The sequence below is a fragment of the Nerophis lumbriciformis genome, linkage group LG10 (assembly GCF_033978685.3).
Source record: "Nerophis lumbriciformis linkage group LG10, RoL_Nlum_v2.1, whole genome shotgun sequence".
NCBI classification, from domain to species: Eukaryota; Metazoa; Chordata; class Actinopteri; order Syngnathiformes; family Syngnathidae; genus Nerophis; species Nerophis lumbriciformis.
The window spans coordinates 20,466,890-20,487,519 of record NC_084557.2 but is presented as its reverse complement, the minus strand read 5'-3'; the positions used below and the strand labels follow the sequence as shown (position 1 = coordinate 20,487,519).

Below are 20,630 nucleotides of genomic sequence, written 5' to 3'. Positions count from 1 at the left end.
GAACGGTGGCTGACTCGGGTTTGGTTCTTCCAGCACTCCCTCCTGTAAATCCCAGAGTCGGAGAGCCTGAGCTGATGGATCTGCAGCCCGAGCAGGTGATTATTATTGTTGATGTGGACGCGGCCCTGGAGGTCAGCAAGAGGCGTGATGGGCCGGTTGTCATCTGAAGAGTTGCCGAGCAGCTGGTCTCCCTCGGGCCCACATTTGTATAGGACAATGTAGTCCACTCCAAAACAATAACCCAACACGATGGTGCTGTCAACAGCTCTGAGCTCGGGCTCGAATTCCTCACTGTGCACCTGATAAACTAGAAACACAAGAGAAATGTGGAGAAACCCAATGAAGGCCATGCTGTCTGAAACCCTTCTGTCTGGTATGTGCCTGACATCATGCGTTCACCTAGTTTTGTCACTTTAGTCCCGCCTCCTTAAATTTCCGTTTCCTCCTCTTCAACTTTCTCCACCCCTACACAAAGATTCCACCTGCATGCAAACATGGTGGAATGCAGGAAACAGACCTCTTCTAAATCTTTCCAAATGCATCTGTAGAAAAATATAATTGATATCTGTGCATGTACTGTACGTTGGTAAGTGACACACCTGTCCGTGTTTGTGTTCGTGAAAGCTTTCCGGAATGTTTTAGGCTTTGTAAATACATGCAATCACTTACCACAAGATTGGCACACGGTCAACTTGTCACACGCACACACACATCGAGTTGAATTTGATCCATCTCAACACAAGCAGCCGGGACAGGATTACCAGGCTGCACAACTCTTGAAGTCAACACTTAACCCTACACCAGGGATTCTCAAACTGCGGTATGAATACCACTAGTGGTACGCAAGCGCCATCCAGTGGTACGGCAAAGAATCACTTAATTAAATATTCAATCCCAGTGTCACTGTTCGAACAGTGTGTAATGTTACAGTGGCCAAAAATATTTACCGTATTTTTCAGACTATAAGGCGCACTTAAAATCCTTTCATTTTCTCAAAACTAATGTACGGAATAGGGCAGCACGGTGGAAGAGGGGTTAGTGCATCTGCCTCACAATACGAAGGTCCTGAGTAGTCTTGGGTTCAATCCCGGGCTCGGGATCTTTCTGTGTGGAGTTTGCATGTCCTCCCCGTGACTGCGTGGGTTCCCTCCGGGTACTCCGGCTTCCTCCCACTTCCAAAGACATGCACCTGGGGATAGGTTGATTGGCAACACTAAATTGGCCCTAGTGTGTGAATGTGAGTGTGAATGTTGTCTGTCTATCTGTGTTGGCCCTGCGATGAGGTGGCAACTTGTCCAGGGTGTACCCCGCCTTCCGCCCGATTGTAGCTGAGATAGGCTCCAGCGCCCCCCGCGACCCCAAAAGGGAATAAGCGGCAGAAAATGGATGGATGGATGGAATGTACGGAATAATTTGGTTGTGCTTATTGACCTTGAAGCTATTTTATTTGGTGCATGGTGAAATGATAAGTGTGACCAGTAGATGGTAGTCACCAGTGTTGGGACTAACGCGTTACAAAGTAACGCGTTACTGTAACGCTGTTAGTTTCGGCGGTAACTAGTAATCTAACGCGTTATTTTTTTATATTCAATAACTCAGTTACCGTTACTACATGATGCGTTACTGCGTTATTTTACGTTACTTTTTATGTAGTATCGGCTAGAAACTGAGGATCTGAGTGTGTTTTATTCCAGCGAAGCAGAGACGTGCTTCTGATTCTTCCTCTGCGCTCTCTGTGTGTGCGTGTGACTGTGTGTCTGAGTGTGGGAAGGGGAGGGGAGGGGAGGGGAGGGGAGGGGAGGGGGGTGCGCAATACAACCGTTGGCCAACAAAAAAGTAACCACAGAACACTATACGCCTATACAGTATAGTGTTCTGTGGTTACTTTTTGGTTGGCCAAGCGGACGTGACGACAGGCTGTCCCCACTCAGATCCGCACAGACCGGGAGGGGGCGTGCCTTAAGTCCGGCTGGAAATCGGCAGAAATTTGGAGAATGGTTGTCCCAGGGAGAGGCAGTGAAATTCGGGAGGGTTGGCAAGTATGAGATATTCTCACTTCTTTTCTTTTGTCGAGCACAAAGAAAAGAACATTTTAGTTAAATGTAAGTTGTGTCTTGGATCATAGATCCCGTCTACTGCCCAAAACAACAATTCAAATCTGCCTGGTTAGACTCTGTGTATGTCACGTGTGCCTTCCTTGGGTGAAGCCAGCTTTACAGCTATGTTGTTGATTGATTGATTGATTGATTGAAACTTTTATTAGTAGATTGCACAGTACAGTACATATTCCGTACAATTGACCACTAAATAGTAACACCCAAATAAGTTTTTTAACTTGTTTAAGTCGGGGTCCAGATACAGATATATACAATCAAATATATACTAACATCATAATACAGTCATCACACAAGATAATCATCAGGGTATATACATTGAATTATTTACATTATTTACAATCCGGGGTGTGGGATATGGAGGGGGGGGTTAGGTTTGGTTGGTATCAACACTTCAGTCATCAACAATTGCATCATCAGAGAAATGGACATTGGAACAGTGTAGGACTGACTTGGTAGGATATGTACAGCAAGTAGTGGACACAGAGAGAGAGATCAGAAAGTATAAGAAAAAGTGTCTACATTTGATTATTTACAATCCGAAGAGGTATTATGTGGAAGGGAGGGTGTTAGTTTAGGGTTGTAGTTGCCTGGAGATGTTCTTTTAGTGCGGTTTTGAAGGAGGATAGAGATGCCCTTTCTTTTACACCTGTTGGGAGTGCATTCCATATTGAAGTGGCATAGAAAGAGAATGAGTTAAGACCTTTATTAGTTCGGAATCTGGGTTTAACGTGGTTAGTGTTAGTGTTAGTGTTAGTGTTATTATGCTGTTTGTTACTTATGTATGTTATGTTGCAGCTATTTAAAATAGTTTTGTCAATTTGTTCTGGCCTGAAATAAATTGGCCCTTTGAAACATATCTTTGTCTTTGTGTGTTGTATGTAGAGCACATTGCTTAGCAGAGTTCAGTGATGCAAATGTATGTCAAGTTGATCAACAGATTGTATTATTCTCCAGTGCAATAACAGTACTAAAATGAAGGCTAAAAGGGCATTAATGGGAGCTTTAAAAAAAAAGTAGAAGAAGTAACTAAATAGTTACTTTTCACAGTAACGCATTACTTTTTGGTGTAAGTAACTGAGTTAGTAACTGAGTTACTTTTGAAATAAAGTAACTAGTAACTGTAACTAGTTACTGTTTTTCAGTAATTAACCCAACACTGGTAGTCACACATAAGAGATTCTTGTAGACTGCAATATGACTCAAGTAAACAACACCAAAAATGTACATGTTCCATTGAAAATATAGAACATTACACACGGCGCTTCAACATAGGAGTATTATTATGGTGTGTGTATAAGGTTAGACATATTGTCTGGCGTTTTGTTTCGCAATATTATGCAAACGCAACTTTTCTTACCTTCTGTACCTGCTGATCTGTATTTGGGATCTGCATAAATCCTGAACATTTTCGCGTGTCCGCCTTTGTATTCCGTGACGACACCGTAGTTGATAAGCCTCTTCTTTTTCTCTCTCTTCTTGTTATGGGACATTCATCCTCCGTTGTTGCCATTTCTAAAATAAAGTAATGTAAAGTTCTTATATCTGTCAGTAAACTTGCCATGAAAGCGCTAAAACATACCGGTGTAGTGAGTTTACATTATTCACCCAAGGAACTTCAGTTATTAGAGAGTTCAGGTCGGACGGTTTTTCACAGGACACATTTCCGGTGTTGTTGTTTCACTAGTGAGCCACGGATGAGAAGATGCTGCTCCGTTATTGATTTAAGTAAAGTCTGAATGCCATTAAAACAGCTAGCTCCATCTTTTGACACTTCTTCCACTCCCGTCCTTGCACGCTACACCGCTACAACAAAGATGACGGAGTAAAGACGCTGCCGAAGGTGAGCCACGTAAATAAGACCGCCCACAAAACGGCGCATCCTGAAGCGACTGTCAGAAAGCGTCTTGAAGATGATCTATGCAACATTTTGACCAAAGAACCACCATTACATGTTCTGTAGACCACAAGGAAGTGTTTTCAATTTCGAAAAAAAATAATGATAGTATGACTCCTTTGATGCGCCTTATATTTTGGTGCGCCTTTTGTATGAAAATAGACCTGACTCGACCCGGTCATCGGCAGTGCGCCTTATAATCCGGTGCGCCCTACGGTCCGGAAAATAAGGTAATATACTTGTTGAATAAAACCTACTGGGCCTACCACGGTACTGTATTTTAATGCTGGTCATTATGGTGGTACTTGGAGAGTTAAGTGTTTTCTGAGGTGGTACTTTGTGAAAAAAGTTTGAGAACCACTGACCTACACCAATAAATTGTAAAACACGTAAATGCCTTCAGTGACATTAATTATTCACTCACTACTGGCTCCACAATGAAGGATTCGAATAGAGATGATATTATGTATGCAGTATACCTACTAATCATCTGCTTTTTATTGTGTTGTTTTTTATCTTAATCATTAATATTTCTACTATTATTCTCTCATATATTTTATCATAAACCCTGCGACCACTCGAGGGTCACTAGGAAATGGATGGATTTTATATATATATATATATATATATATATATATATATATATATATATATATATATGTCAGTGACGTGCGGTGAGGTTCATGACTGGTGAGGCACTGACTTCATCACAGTCAGATTTACAAACATATGAACCCTAAAGAGTATCTTATTCACCATTTGATTGGCAGCAGTTAACGGGTTATGTTTAAAAGCTCATACCAGCATTCTTCCCTGCTTGGCACTCAGCATCAAGGGTTGGAATTGGGGGTTAAATCACCAACAATTATTCCCGGGCGCGGCGCCGCTGCTGCCCACTGCTCCCCTCACATCCCAGGGGGTGAGCAAGGGGATGGGTCAAATGCAGACACCTAGTGTTTGTGTGACAATCATTGGTACTTTAACTTAACTTTAACTTTACACATACAAACTGTAGCACACAAAAAAGCGCATTTAATAAAAAAAACGTTATTATGGTCTTACCTTTACTTATAAGTGCGGGAACAGTTGTGTTCGTGTTGGAGGAGTTGTGAATGAATGAAATATGAAATCCGTGCTGCAGTCTGCAGGTGTACCTAATGTTGTGTCCCTGCAGTCGTTCACGGCTCCTCCGGCGCGAGCAATGTTGTTTTTGCACTTTTTGGCTTCTTGTTAAGTGACTTTTTTTGGGTGGATTCGGTCTTGCACGTGGAGGGTTTGGGTGTGGGCTTTGGTTGGTGTGGCGCTCCCGTCGGGGGGTGCAGTCTGCGGCGGAGGTGCATTAACCGGCACCAGGAGGCGGGATTACGCGAGCCTCACACAGTGCGTCTTCGCAGCAGTTTTATGATTGCTCAGCACAAGAAATACTTTACACACATACAGTTGTTGACAAAATACACTGTACATTGTATACCTCAGCTAACTAAACTATGGAAATGTATAATATAATTCATATAGCAATACGGTCTCACTGCACAGCAGGCCAGCAGTTAGCCGAGTCCGCAATCCATGGTGAGGCACAATTGAGTGACGTGCCTCAACTGGCTGCTGATCATCGCACCGTCTCTTCTCAGTATTTGAACGGCAAATGTGAAAATTCAGCGATTTTGAATAAAAATAATCTAAAACTGGTGAAGTTAAATGGAAAATAACTTTATAGTAAAATCACTGGATACATATAACAATTTAATTTTTTTTCTTCCATTATGGCAGGTGACGCCCCGCCTCACCTGCCTCCAGTGACCGCACGTCACTGGTATATATATATATATATATATGTATATATATATATATATATATATATATATATATATATATATCCATCTATTTTCTACCGCTTATTCCCTTCGGGGTCGCGGGGGCGCTGGAGCCTATCTCAGCTACAATCGGGCGGAAGGCGGGGTACACCCTGGACAAGCCGCCACCTCATCGCAGGGCCAACACAGATAGACAGACAACATTCACACACTAGGGCCAATTTAGTGTTGCCAATCAACCTATCCCCAGGTGCTATATATATATATATATATATATATATATATATAAATACATATATGTGTGTGTGTGTGTGTGTGTGTGTGTTTAAAATGGCGTTATTTTTAGTTATCCTTTATTTTTCTGTTTTTCTGCTTAGTGGCCCAGTGGTTAGAGTGTCCGCTCTGAGATAAGTAGGTTGTGAGATCAAACCCCGGCCAAGTCATACCAAAGACTATAAAAATGGGACCCATTACCTCCCTGCTTGGCACTCAGCATCAAGGATTGGAATTGGGGATAAAATCACCAAAATGATTCCCGAGCACGGCCACCGCTGCTGCTCACTGCTCCCCAAAACTCCCAGGGGGTGGAACAAGGAGATGGGTCAAATGCAGAGGATAATTTCACCACACCTAGAGTGTGTGTGTGACTATCAGTGGTACTTTAACTTTAACTTTTAACTTCCTCAAATCCTCACTGCCATGCCATGTTTTGTTTTTGCTTTGTTATTGTCAATAGTGCTGTATGTATGTGTGTGTGTGTGTGTGTGTGTGTGTGTGTGTGTGTGTGTGTGTGTGTGTGTGTGTGTGTGTGTGTGTGTGTGTGTGTGTGTGTGTGTGTGTGTGTGTGAGTGTGTGTGTGTATGTGTGCGTGTGTTTTCCTCTCCTGTTCTATTATTTTTATTTGTTTTGTTTTGTTTTGTTTTGTTTTGTTTTGGTCAATTGCTTTTGCATGAATGGGATGTCATGGCTTGGTTGGTAGAGCGGCCGTGCCAGCAACCTGAGGGTTTCAGGTTCGATCCCCGACTTTTGCCATCCTAGTCACGTCTGTTGTGTCTTAGAGCAAGACACTGCACCCTTGCTCCTGATGGGTCGTGCTTAGGGCCTTGCATGGCAGCTCCCGCCATCAGAGTGTGAATGTGGAAATAGTGTCAAAGCGCTTTGAGTACCTTGAAGGTAGAAAAGTGTTATACAAGTATAACCCATTTACCATGAAAAGTGTGATATAAATAAAGTTTGATTTTAATAAATGCTCTGTCTTTGCACTAGTTTAATTTGATTGTATTTACGTATAGCACTTTGGTCAACTGACATTCTTTTAAACATGCAATGAGAATACAATGTGAATCAAATCAACCATGTATTTTAAATGTTGATATTTACAACACTTGGTTTGCTTACATTTTGTCTTTAAGCGTTTGTTGTTTGTTGTGTTTAAAGGGGCTGCCTGCAACTTGCTAAGAGTTACTGTATATCTTTAAAAACAAAAAATATAACAAGAACACTATGTCACCATAGGAGCATCAATTATCATGACATATTTTCCAAAATGTCTATATTTTAGCACTTTGGAAAGTTAGCGCCCTCGAGGCAGCCGCGTGAAGTTTGCAATTAAAGTGTCACCATTGTCTAATTGAAGAGGAGAGAATTGAGAATGGATAGCAATCATGAAAAAAAAAAAGAATAAGGGAAAGGTGTTCAAAACATACAAGTACTGATAAAACAAAATATGAGTAAATGTTTGTGAAATGTCAAAGGAATATGACAAAATATATATCTCAAAATAAAAAAAAAAATGAAATTACAATGTTTCTGTTAGTTTTATCCCCTTTATTAATTTATCATATCATGTTTCAATCTGTCTTTACAGTTATTTTTAATTCTTATTTAATTAAAGTAATATCAATCATATATGATGTATATATTTTATGTAAAAAACAAATAAAGACAAATAAAAATGTCTATAAACTGTTTGGAACATTTCAATGCTTGTGTTAGTTTTCACTCCTTTTTAAAATGTATTTTCGCAATCAGTTAAATTTACAACTATTCATCTGTTCTGCTGCTTCCTACTCCTTTTCGCATATGTTGGCTTGCACAAGTGTAAACATGCAATGTTCTTATATGTTGAGTTGAGTTGAGTTGAGTTTGTGTTTATTTGGAACATGCATGCATGCAACATGATACATCACAATTTCCAGTTCCTCTATTCAACATGTTTGAAAAGGAGTAGGAAGAAGCAGAGCTTATTTAATCCTACCCCTTTTCCTTTACATAGCAGTTGCTATAACTTTTGTTCTCAATTTAATCACAATATACTCCATAAGTAATAACATTAAAAATAAATAAATAACAAATTAGTGACGTAAGTAATATTTCATATGGTGAGATAAATATAATTATCAAGAAAATGAATGGATGGATGAAATACATTTAGAAAAGCGGTAGAAAATGGATGGATTTATCATGGTTCTTCTTTTTTGTACTTTGTAAACACTTTAAGTTTGAAGAGTTTCTTGAAGTGGATCATATTAGTACATTGTTCGATTTCTTTGCTTAATCCATTCCATAATTTAATTCCACATATTGATATACTGAAGGTCTTAAATGTTGTACGCGCGTACAACTGTTTTAAATAAAAATTTTCTCTAAGATTATATTTCTCCTCTTTTTTTTAGAAGAATTGTCGTATATGTACCGTATTTTCCGCACTATAAGGCGCACCGGATTATTAGCCGCACCTTCAATGAATGGCATATTTCATAACTTTGTCCACCAATAAGCCGCCCCGGACTATAAGCCGCGCCTACGCTGCGCTAAAGGGAATGTCAAAAAAACAGTCAGATAGGTCAGTCAAACTTTAATAATATATTAAAAACCAGCGTTCTAACAACTCTGTTCACTCCCAAAATGTACGCAAATGTGCAATCACAAACATAGTAAAATTCAAAATAGTGCAGAGCAATAGCAACATAATGTTGCTCGAACGTTAATGTCACAACACACAAAATAAACATAGCGCTCACTTTCTGAAGTTATTCTTCATTCGTAAATCCTTCGTCTTCGGTGTCCGAAGTGAAAAGTTGGGCAAATTTACGATCCACTGGCAGATGTTGGCGTCGTCTGGCGCTGCCTCCTCGTCTTAGTGAAGGTGTGTTCGCCTTCTGTCATCCATTGTTCCCACGCAGTTAGCAGTCTAGCTTCGAATGCCCTGTTGACACCAATATCTAGCGGCTGGAGGTCTTTTGTCAATCCACCCGGAATGACGGCGAGTATTGAATTAAGCGCGTAAGCGTGTCTCTCAATGTGCTGTTATGAGCTAGCAAATATAACAACTACACTACCCAGCATGCAACGATAGTTACGAGCATGCGCGGTAGCCCTGAGAAGCGTTGTTGTATGCTGGGAGTTAGAATGTGGTTATGAGCACGCTGTGAGTAAACGTTGAGAACTCAGTTAACACGCCTCGTCTGCATTATTTATAATTAGACAGACAACACACTTAATAGGAGCCATTTTGGGGTCTTTACATAAACACACAAATGGAAATGAAACGTCACATATCCCAGCATGCACCGCGCGCTTCTTCGTCATCCACTGTTCCCACACAGTTAGCAGTCTAGCTTCGAATGCCCTGTTGACACCAATATCTAGCGGCTGGAGGTCTTTTGTCAATCCACCCGGAATGACGGCGAGTATTGAATTAAGCGCGTAAGCGTGTCTCTCAATGTGCTGTTATGAGCTAGCAAATATAACAACTACACTACCCAGCATGCAACGATAGTTACGAGCATGCGCGGTAGCCCTGAGAAGCGTTGTATGCTGAGAGTTAGAATGTGGTTATGAGCACGCTGTGAGTAAACGTTGAGAACTCAGTTAACACGCCTCGTCTGCATTATTTATAATTAGACAGACAACACACTTAATAGGAGCCATTTTGGGGTCTTTACATAAACACACAAATGGAAATGAAACGTCACATATCCCAGCATGCACCGCGCGCTTCTTCTACGGGGAAAAAAGATGGCGGCTGTTTACCGTAGTTGCGAGACCTAAACTTTATGAAAATGAATCTTAATATTTATCCATATATAAAGCGCACCGGGTTATAAGGCGCACTGTCAGCTTTTGAGAAAATTTGTGGTTTTTAGGTGCGCCTTATAGTGCGGAAAATACGGTATGTGTCTTTGTTGGGCATGTTTATAATAAATACAACCATTGCGTGACTTTTTAAAAAAACCTGCATAGAGGCCACAAATCTGTCGACAGGTTGACTGCAGACGGGAGGAGAGAGGATGGAACTGTTTACGACAGGCCCTCATGCGTATTCATACCTGTAAGAAAGTGGTTTCCTATAATGAAGAAAATGTCCAAAAAAAATTAAATAAACTATACAGAAACAAAACACGTTACTTGTGCCGGTGCTATTATTTGAAAAAGCATATTGGTCCATGGAGGGACAAATTCCTTCTTCCCAACAAATTAAGCCTTGCAAAAAAAAGCTCTGACCTGTTTTTCTTCCAGGTAGTTCATCTGTTTACGAATACATAATGAAGACGGCTTCCCATTCTGCAGCAGCACGAGTGCTGCTCAGGGAACAGCTTGCGGAGCTGGTGATCAAGCATCATGATGAAGCACCAACTGTGAGAAAACTCTACATGTGTTCACACCAATTCTACTCTCGGCTGATTACAAAGTGTCTAATCGTGGACCCATATGCTAGAGGCGCACCAGCTGCTGTTCAATATACATTATTTTGCCAAAATACACATCCATACAATCTTTATTCATGGGTAACATTCAGATGAAAGTCAGGTACACCCTTAATCACTCGCCAGCCAATCACAGCACACAAGCATTCACACCTATGGACAATCACAACTATCTCCAATTAACTGGTCCAGTGTGTGGTCCAATTATGAACATACAGTCGTGGTCAAAAGTTTACATACACTTGTAAAGAACATAATGTCATTGCTGTCTTGAGTTTCCAATAATTTCTACAACTCGTATTTTTTTGGGATAGAGTGATTGGAGCACAAAAAACATTTATGAAGTTTGGTTCTTTTAGGAATTTATTATGGGTCTACTGAAAATGTGACCAAATCTGCTGGGTCAAAAGTATACATACAGCAATGTTAATATTTGGTTACATGTCCCTTGGCAAGTTTCACTGCAATAAGGCGCTTTTAGTAGCCATCCACAAGCTTTGTCCCATTTACTCTCTGTAAAGCACCAGTTCCATTGGCAGCAAAACAGGCCCAGAGCATAATATTACCACCACCATGCTTGACGGTAGAAATGGTGTTCCTGGGATTAACACCCTCACCTTTTCTCTTCCAAACATATTGCTGGGTATTGTGGCCAAACAGCTCATTTTTTTGTTTCATCTGACCACAGAACTTTCCTCCAGAAGGTCTTATCTTTGTCCATGTGATGTCAGATGAAAGAAAAATGTAGATGTTTGGCCACAATATCCAGCATAATGTTTGGAGGAGAAAAGGTGAGGCCTTTAATCCCAGGAACACCAAGTATACCGTCAAGCATGGTGGTGTTAATATTATGCTCTGGGCCTGTTTTGCTGCCAATGAAACTGGTGCTTTACAAAGAGTAAATGGGACAATGAAAAAGGAGGATTACCTCCAAATTATTCAGGACAACCTAAAATCATCAGCCCGGAGGTTGGTTCTTGGGCGCAGTTGGGTGTTCCAACAGGACAATGATCCCAAACACACGTCAAAAGTGGTAAAGGAATGGCTAAATCAGGCTAGAATTAAGGTTTTAGAATGGCCTTCCCAAAGTCCTGACTTAAACGTGTGGACAATGCTGAAGAAACAAGTCCATGTCATAAAACCAACACATTTAGCTAAACTGCACCAATTTTGTCAAGAGGAGTGGTCAAAAATTCAACCAGAAGCTTGGGGATGGCTACCAAAAAGCGCCTTATTGCAGTGAAACTTGCCAAGGGACATGTAACCAAATATTAACATTGCTGTATGTATACTTTTGACCCAGCAGATTTGGTCACATTTTCAGGAGACCCATAATAAATTCATAAAAGAACCAAACTTCATGAATGTTTTTTGTGACCAACAAGTATGTGCTCCAATCACTCTATCACAAAAAAATAAGAGTTGTAAAAATTATTGGAAACTCAAGACAGCCATGACATTATGTCATTTGCAAGTGGATGTAAACTTTTGACCACGACTGTATGATCCATGATAAACATTAAAGATGAGGACTTAAACTGGTACACTCGCATTATTGCATAAATAGTTCTGCACTCATGATGAACTTATTAAAGTTAGGTATTACTTATAGTTGCCATCCATCCATCCATTTATAAAAAAAAAAAAAAACTTAATTTATAATATGTAACATTTACATACAAGCAAAGAATAATCAAAACAAGTACAGAAACAGTAAAAAAACAAACAAACAAAAAACAGTACAAAACAGCTCCAGGGGGTTGTAAATGTAACTCAATAAAGAAATTAAAGTAGAATGCAAAATATATATATGTAGCAAATTCTAAAGCTATGGGCTCACACAAGTTCTGTAAATAATCAAAATTTGGAACACAGCATCATAGTTTTCTCAGCTTTTTGGTTGTTAGAGGTAGAAAGAATTTTAAAGTGAAGTTCTAATTTTTTTTTAAAGGATTCTCGGGCATAATTAGCATGTCTTTGTAGGTGGGAGGAAGCCAGAGTTATTATTTTAATATTAATTTATAGTAATAATTACTATTATTCAAAATGATAATAACAGCAGAAGCAGTAGTTGAACTCGTGAGCTGCATTTACATGGATTTGCCTTACCAGTTTTGGCCTCTACAAGGCGCTGTGGCGTATACGAATTTTAACCGCAGAAGAAGAAATTCGATTTAAGAGTCACTTCCGCTGACCACTGCTGAAGGTAAAGTGTCGTAAGAGTATTTATCTCGTACATTTAGCCGTTCTAACACTAATTTTCCACAACTCGTCCTGACAGAATTATGGAATTTCTATTTTTTTTTATTGCGGCGCTTTAAATTCAGTTCGCTGTTAAGCAAAAAACAAAATATACCGGGTTTTTTTCGCTCTGCCTACCGTGTCAGTAAATTCTGTGATGGAATGTAAATAATGGAGGTTTGAAGCTGCACATCCGCCCTCATTGAACATTTGATAAAACATTTTCGAGTGACTGCTTGCAATAGAAATATGATGAGGGAGACTAACCTTAACATCTTAAGAAAATAGGGGTACATTCTTGTTTTTTTATAAAATGTTTCACACCAGTTGTCGCCAATCTTTGTGAGGTCAAATCCCAAAACAAGGCACGATTGCGTTTAAGAAAATAAAAGCCCTACTTTCTTCTAAGTGAAGACCTTTTAACTAATGGGAAATAATAATGACATTAACTGAGAAGGTCATAAATGTTTAGTTTTAGCTCCAACTGTAGGGACAATAACAAAATAAAACCATAACCCTCAGGGAAATGACTATATTTTAAATACAAAACATGATCAATAATGAACTGATAACGTGTACTGTTATCAATATAACTTGAATAAGATGCTTAGGAACCATTTATTTTCTTACCATATGAAACAGCAAACTCGCTGACAACAAGTCTTCTACTCAAGTACAATTAATGCGGTTTGGACCTATCTTACACAGTATCACTTTTTACACGTTTAATGGAAAAGATTCCCTAGTAATCAGTAGTTTACCTAGGTCAAAGAGAGGGTTGTGGCTGAAGAATGTACATTTGTTTTGTAGATGTAGAGATGTGACCCAGCTCTAATACTTTGACTATTTGTATTCATTTTTTAATATCAAATTGGTATGCTTATTCAAATACAAATCTTTGCATTATTATTGAGGCTGCAGCTATCAAGTAATTACTATGTTTTTTCAATTAATCGTCTAATCGAATAATTCACACTTTATAGCCTAAAATAGTTTAAATAAACAACCAGTAAATGCACTACATCAACATCGAAATTGCACTTTTACATGTGTGCATTAATAAAAACAAAACAACCGAAAAGAAACTGTTCGCCCCCACACACTATTGCATACATGTGCGCTTTATTGCAGCGGCTGTGTGAAAACTAAATTTGCTTGTTAAAAGTTCTAAAAAACTCCAGGAGGATTTTCAATGTATGTATTAGTTACGTAAGCAAAGCAACAGAATATAAATCAAAGCGTTTTTCCAATTGCCACCACAGCCTGGGCGGGGCAATAGACTACAGACTCTGATTACATTGAGCACATATTTATTAAAAAAATACCAAATAACAATATCTTATAATAAACAAAAATATTTAGCATTTCAAAATAACATCCATTTTCTGAATGGCGATATACGATATATATCTCAATATTTTTTCCGTAAAGTAAAAACAAATCACAAAACAGTCCTAGTTACCTGAGATACTGAGTATGTCATTATTATGACTTAGTAAGTCAATATTTTGACTTAGTAATTTACTAAGTCAAAATAATGACTTACTAATTCAAAATAATGACTTACTAAGTCCAATTAATAACTTACTGTAAGTAAGCATTTGCAATAAGCGTTTAAAAAAAAAGAGTTAAAATGTGGGGCCACATGCTGAAATATGCTCAACTCATCATTCTTAATTTATTACAGCATTTGGGAAGCCTGTAGTTGATTTTTATTATTTAATGTTATATTTGTATCAACATGTGATAGCAGGGACCCTGCCATTCAAAACTAGGCTGCTACATTACTAATGATTAATGTAACTATAGCTGAAAAAAATAGTACAATAGCAATAGGAGAGACTAGTTATCCCTGAACACCATGGAGTTCATGTAGGCTTTATGATGCAGTTACATTATTATATAAACTATCAGAGACAGCTTCAGGAAACTCATCATTTGACATAATGTTTTTTTTTGCTGCTTCAACACAGCCCAATCAACACAGAAAAAGGTAAAGTGCAATAACTTAGTTGTTAACTGTAGGTCAATAATGCTTGTCTTTCTCTCAGACAGACAGGGCTTTGCTGTCCGTTTCATGTGGGGCGCGCACACCGCACAGTGAGCTAACGTTACGCTAAAAGCTAATCAGCCTTCACCTCAAGGACTGCGAGCAAGCTGAGCTGCCGCTTATGTTTCTAAACCGTCAACGGGCTCATAGTGATGTTACTAGTAGTTGAGTTGTAGAGGACTGGAGGTGTTTATTATAATTTGGGGAGAGTCCGCTGCCTTATGCTTACCTGCTAAACACCTTTCTGCTCACCCCACCGTGAGCACTGACTCCATGCGCTCTGTGTGTAATCAATCAGATGGTTCTGTGGGTGGGACAATGCTGGGGGAGCAGCTTTTTGAGACGATAGTTTAGGCGGTGGCTCTTTGTTGTTAAGGCAGCCGCCTTAACAACAAAGCCCTGCGGGAAACCCTGTAAACTTAATTTCTAGTATTCTTCTTTAAATATATGTACTGCAGTAAAAGTGGTGGACAGTTGTACTCACTTTGGTGAGACACTGTATATGTACATATACATACTAGTTATTTTCCATATATTCTTTATTCATTCACTCTGAGCAAATGCAGGGATTAGAGATAGTTGAGAGGCTGCGCATAACTCGCAGGGATGGGTACTCCGGCTTCCTCCCACCTCCAAAGACATTCACCTGGGGATAGGTTGATTGGCAACACTAAATTGGCCCTAGTGTGTGAGTGTTGTCTGTCTATCTGTGTTGGCCCTACGATGAGGTGGTGACTTGTCCAGGGTGTACCTGCCTACCGCTCGAATGCAGCTGAGATAGGCTCCAGCGACCCCCCACGACCCAGAAAGGGACAAGCGGTAGAAAATGGATGAATGGAATTTGCATGAATAGGCGTGAAATCCAAGAGGGACCGACATCATGCAAAACAAGAATTTCCCCAATGGGATGCTTAGGTACCAATGTAATGTACAGTAATTGCTGCATTTGTTGCAAAATGATCCCCGAAGAGTTAGTAGATTATATTCCTCACTACAATTTATTTTTCTTCACATAGGTGATCCGAGTGAGCGCCTTACTTTTATCAATGTTGCGCCTCGCCACGGCAATGCTGTGCCTTCAGTGCCGCCATGTGACATCTTCACCTTTGAACCTCAGACCGTGTGTAACACTCACCTCAGCAGAGAACCAGCAGACCGTCAAGGCTCTCTATGATCTCTCTGTGGACATCCAAAAGGTCCGGAAGCTGAAAGGCTGGGTCTTGCGTCAGAGTCCGGCTTACACAGTGGAGGTTGCAGACCTGTTGAAGGCCATTGGAGCTTCGGAGCCCATTATCTCCCGGATCTTAACTGTTTACCCTGAAGCTGTGCTTTGCAATCCAGCACAAACACTGGCACAGAAGGATCTGTGGATGTCAGTGTGCCCCAACCAGAAAGAACTGGTTGGTATTATAGAGAAATTCCCAGCCTCCTTCTTCACATCTTCAAGCCACCATGGCAACCAGCGTAACAACATTACTTACTTCCAAAACTTAAATCTCAACAAGCGAATCATCACCAAGCTAATGGCCAGCGCCCCGCAGAGTTTCATTCGTCCAGTAGAGCAGAACGAGGACATGGTATGCAACCTCCAGCAGACGTACCAGGAACTCGGAGGAGAAGAGGCCAACATGAAGATTTGGCTTCAAAAGCTGCTGACCCAGAACCCTTTTGTACTCCTCAAACCACCTGAAGTGCTGAGGCACAACATGTTGTTCCTCCGAGACAAAGGCTTCACCACTGCACAGCTCCTGTACCTCCTCTCCAAACTGAAAGGCTTTGTTACTGATCTAAACCCAGACAGCATGCGCCACACCCTGGCGTACTCCCAGGACACCTTGGGGTGCTCCGAGGCAGAACTGCGAGACATTATTCTCAAATGTCCCGCATTACTTTACTACCCAGAAGATATTCTGGCTGAACGCTTCCAGGGACTTTGTAACGCCGGGATCAGCATGTATCAAATCACACAAACCCCAACCGTATTGGAACTGACAACACAAATCGTCAGTTATCGCATCCAGAGGCTGAAGTTACATGGTTATGATGTCCGGACAGCTAGTTTGGACGTCCTTAATGGCACCAAGAAAGACTTTGAAACAAGCTATGCGAAATTACAGCTTCGCCGAGAGAGACCTATTTTTAATCCTGTTGCGCCTTTGAAAGGAGATGACTGATATCAATCACTAGCTACTTGATTAGGTACCATCTAATAGGAGTGAATGAACCGTTACGTTCAGCCTTTGTATGAATCATTTTGCCAAGTATTGAGTAATTCAACATCTTTTTTTTTCTTAAAAATTGTTGTCTTTAATGGGGAACTGCACTTTGTTGGGGAATTTTGCCTATTCACAATCATTATGAGAGACGTAACGACGGATGTATTTTTTAATGTATTCTAACTCAATACATAACTAAATAAACATAGACAAAAGTCTGCTTACAACGGAGCCAATGGGAGGTCCTCTATTCCGCCCATAAAACCCAATAAAAAAACATTCAAAACGCACCAGCAATACTCCATTTACATTTTGTGGCTGGAACATTAACCACGTTGTAGTGTTATTAGCCATGTGTACATGGACAACATTTATTTTAATCTGATCATCAATCGGATTAGAATGTTACTGTGTACATGGACCCTGAAAAAAATTATTTACGACGGGCATTTTCATGCATCACACCTTAAATCGGAATATTTTACTTTGACATGCGCAGAACCTAACATAAATGGAAAGGTGTGTTATTATTTTTGCTATGGCGCCATCTTTTGGACGAGTTCGCTCACTGCAGGTGCTGAAGAAGCATCAGACTTCCACCGTTAACAATGGCTTTGTGCATTTCTGCTTGTCCGACGTTACCACGGTATTTGAAATTTTTTCCTTCTGTTCACTACTTTTGTTTTACCTCTCTTTTTGAAATTGAGCTGTTCTGTGCTTTTTGTTTTGTGATTATGCACGGGTCGCGACGAGTCTTCATGTTTCAACATGCAGTATGTGTTTGAGGCTAGCAGCTAGCATTCGGAGTAGCTGTAAAGCCGTGAGTAGTACAACTCGACAACTGGATCCCTTCTTTTATTGTTACAGCCACACATGACACTCCAGACCATACTTTCGTTTTTACTGGTCTCGTTTTAAAGCAACAAACTCAACAGTATATAAGGCTACTTCAGTATATGTTGAATGGTGGGAGACAACAACAACAAGACAATAATTAATTCCGAGACCATTAAGTTTAGTACCCGCTAGAGATGCGCGGATAGGCAATATATTTCATCCGCAACCGCTTCAGAAAGTCGTCAACCATCCGCCATCCACCCGATGTAACGTTTGATCAGAACTGCACCCGCCCGCACCCGCCCGAAGTTTTATTTACGGAGGCAATAATTGAGCATGGATTTCCAATCGCACTGGCTGATCACATGGGACAGTTAAATGTTTGTAATGCAACCTTTAAAAATCATTACGCGGTGATCGCGGTCCCAAAAATAAACTTTTCTTGCATGATAATGTCCAGAAAAATTCGCTTTATAAAGTTAAAGTTAAAGTACCAATGATTGTCACGCACACACTAGGTGTGGCGAAATTATTCTCTGCATTTGACCCATCACCCTTGATCACCCCCTGGGAGGTGAGGGGAGCAGTGGGCAGCAGCGGTGGCTGCGCCCGGGAATCATTTTGGTGATTTAACCCCCAATTCCAACCCTCTATTACTATAGAGTCCTTTTAACGAATGAGTTTGATGGTTTATCACAAACCTTAAATGAAAGAAGTCCTTTGTTCTCCTGCACCATACATGCGCTTTGGCCTTGCTTCGTGTTTGGTGCGCAATCCTGTCGGCTGTATTTCACAGCACGACATACTGTTAAAAGTGTTTATACTATTTATGCTTTCAAGTCCAAGTTGAAGAAATCTTGTTAAATGTTGACAGCATAACTACCAAAATACAGAAGTATGTCCTTAAAATTTTTGCAGTGCTATTTCTGTTGAAAAGTTCAAATGATTACATTAGAGATGTGATGTGCCACTTTTCAAGTGTCTGATGGCTTAAATTAATTTTCATTAATTTTTCATCTTTTGAATTCTTTTGAAAGGCTTACAAAAAAACTACATTTGAATTGTAATTCCATGCTATTGACAGGACTATTAATTTTAATGAAGTTAGCTTACCATGTTTACAGTATGATAATTGTGATAGAAATGTGAATTTTAGGCACAGAATATTTTTTACAATTGAACAAGGCAGTAGATTATACAAGCTTGGACAGAAAGTTAATAATGACACCAATTTTTTTTTTAATGGAATTGTTTAGTACTGTTTTACCATTTGTTTACTGTAAAAAGTGTTTATACTGTTTATACTTTCAATTAACAAATTGAAGTCTTGTGAAAGGTTGACAGGATAACTGGCATTAACTGTCAAAATAATTTCAAACTATTGAAGTTAGCTTACAGAATAAACATGTCAATCAACCCATATGATTTTTGCTGTAATATTTTTGTTTTGAAAAGTCACTGTGACTGATAGAAAAGTGATGGTTTTAGCAACATTTTAACCTGTCTGAATGCTAATAATCATTTTGCGTCGGGGGGCGAAGCCCTGAACCCTCCACCAGGACTTTGTCCTGGACCTACCGGGGCCTGCGGCCCTTGGACCCTGGCTACTAGGTTTTTCTGATTTCAAAAGTTGGCAGGTATGGTGAGGTTATAAAGCTTTTGCCTGTTAAAGAAAGGAGACTGATCCAATGCAGCACAGACTTTCGCGTGCCACGCTGTCACGACCCAGACGCACACCAGTGCGCAATCATATGGGAGCCGCGCTGAGCGCACGTCCAAGCGCGTCTCGCTGCCGGCGACGGCCAGGTATGGTCCCACGCTCCAGCGCCATCCATTTTCAGGGCTAGTTGATTCGGCAGGTGGGTTGTTACACACTCCTTAGCGGGTTCCGACTTCCATGGCCACCGTCCTGCTCTCTATATCAACCAGGGTGAGCCCCACCCCTTTCGTGAGCGCACTGCGCGCGGAGTGACCCCTGTTACGCGCCCCCGGCAACAGGGGTGGCGGGCAGGTAAGCTGCGCGGGCGGAGCGCGCGGAGTGACCCATGTTACGAGCCCCCGGCCACGGGGGTGGCGGGCAGGTAAGCTGCTTACCTGCTGCGCGTGACGCCGGCCGCGGCGAAGGCGGACGAGGCGGGGTGTCGGTGCGGTGGGCGCGGTAGTGACCCTGGACGTGCGTCGGGCCCTTCTCGCGGATCGCCTCAGCTACGGCTCCCGGTGGGGCCCTCTCGGGGGAAGGGGCCTCGGTCCCGGACCCCGGCGAGGCGTCCCTTCTCCGCTCCGTAAAAGTGTCCATCTCTTTTCTTTTTTTTTCTTCTGTTGTGGCATATGCAGCAGGTGTCTGCTCGTTTTTCGTATGTGGGTAACAACATTTAACTATGTATATATATTTCCGAATTAGTTTAACTGCCACCCGCAAAAAAAAAAAAATCTAATTAATCCGCCCGACCCGACCCGCACGCGGATAAAATCTTATTTTTTTTAATTTCATCCGCCCGATCCGCGGACTCCGCGGTTGTGCCCGCAAACCGCGCATCTCTAGTACCCGCTTTACCCCAAAAGTGCAACTGACATCAAATACGCGCAGTAAGGATAATTCTAACCCGAATTTTAAAATATGTGTTTTCATGCGCTACAATCCGAATGACTTTCGGTATAAACCACTCGTCTAATGCGAATGAAATTTTGATCCGAACATGTGTGATTGGGTGAGAATATTCCGAATGCCGTGTTTACATGAAGCATTTTTATT

The 20,630-nt window shown here is 40.8% G+C and overlaps 1 protein-coding gene across 2 annotated transcripts; it reads left to right on the top strand.

Annotated features, from left to right (window-relative positions):
- The first annotated feature begins 12,669 nt into the window (after positions 1-12,669).
- mterf2 (mitochondrial transcription termination factor 2) lies at positions 12,670-18,787 on the top strand. 2 transcript variants are annotated; one of them, XM_072913922.1, is made up of 3 exons: positions 12,729-12,740; positions 15,570-15,740; positions 15,842-18,787. In XM_072913922.1, exon 3 carries the CDS (start codon positions 15,872-15,874, stop codon positions 16,997-16,999), a length of 1,128 nt encoding a protein of 375 aa, XP_072770023.1. In that variant the 5' UTR covers positions 12,729-12,740; positions 15,570-15,740; positions 15,842-15,871; the 3' UTR covers positions 17,000-18,787. The 2 variants fall into 2 exon arrangements, with proteins under 2 accessions (XP_061826063.1, XP_072770023.1); XM_061970079.1 differs by lacking the exon at positions 15,570-15,740 and having other exon boundaries at positions 12,670-12,740.
- The last annotated feature ends 1,843 nt before the right edge of the window (positions 18,788-20,630 follow it).

Bases quoted from the DNA above. Each gene is read 5' to 3' on its own strand.
- mterf2 (XM_061970079.1), top strand. From the start codon at position 15,872: ATGTTGCGCCTCGCCACGGCAATGCTGTGCCTTCAGTGCCGCCATGTG.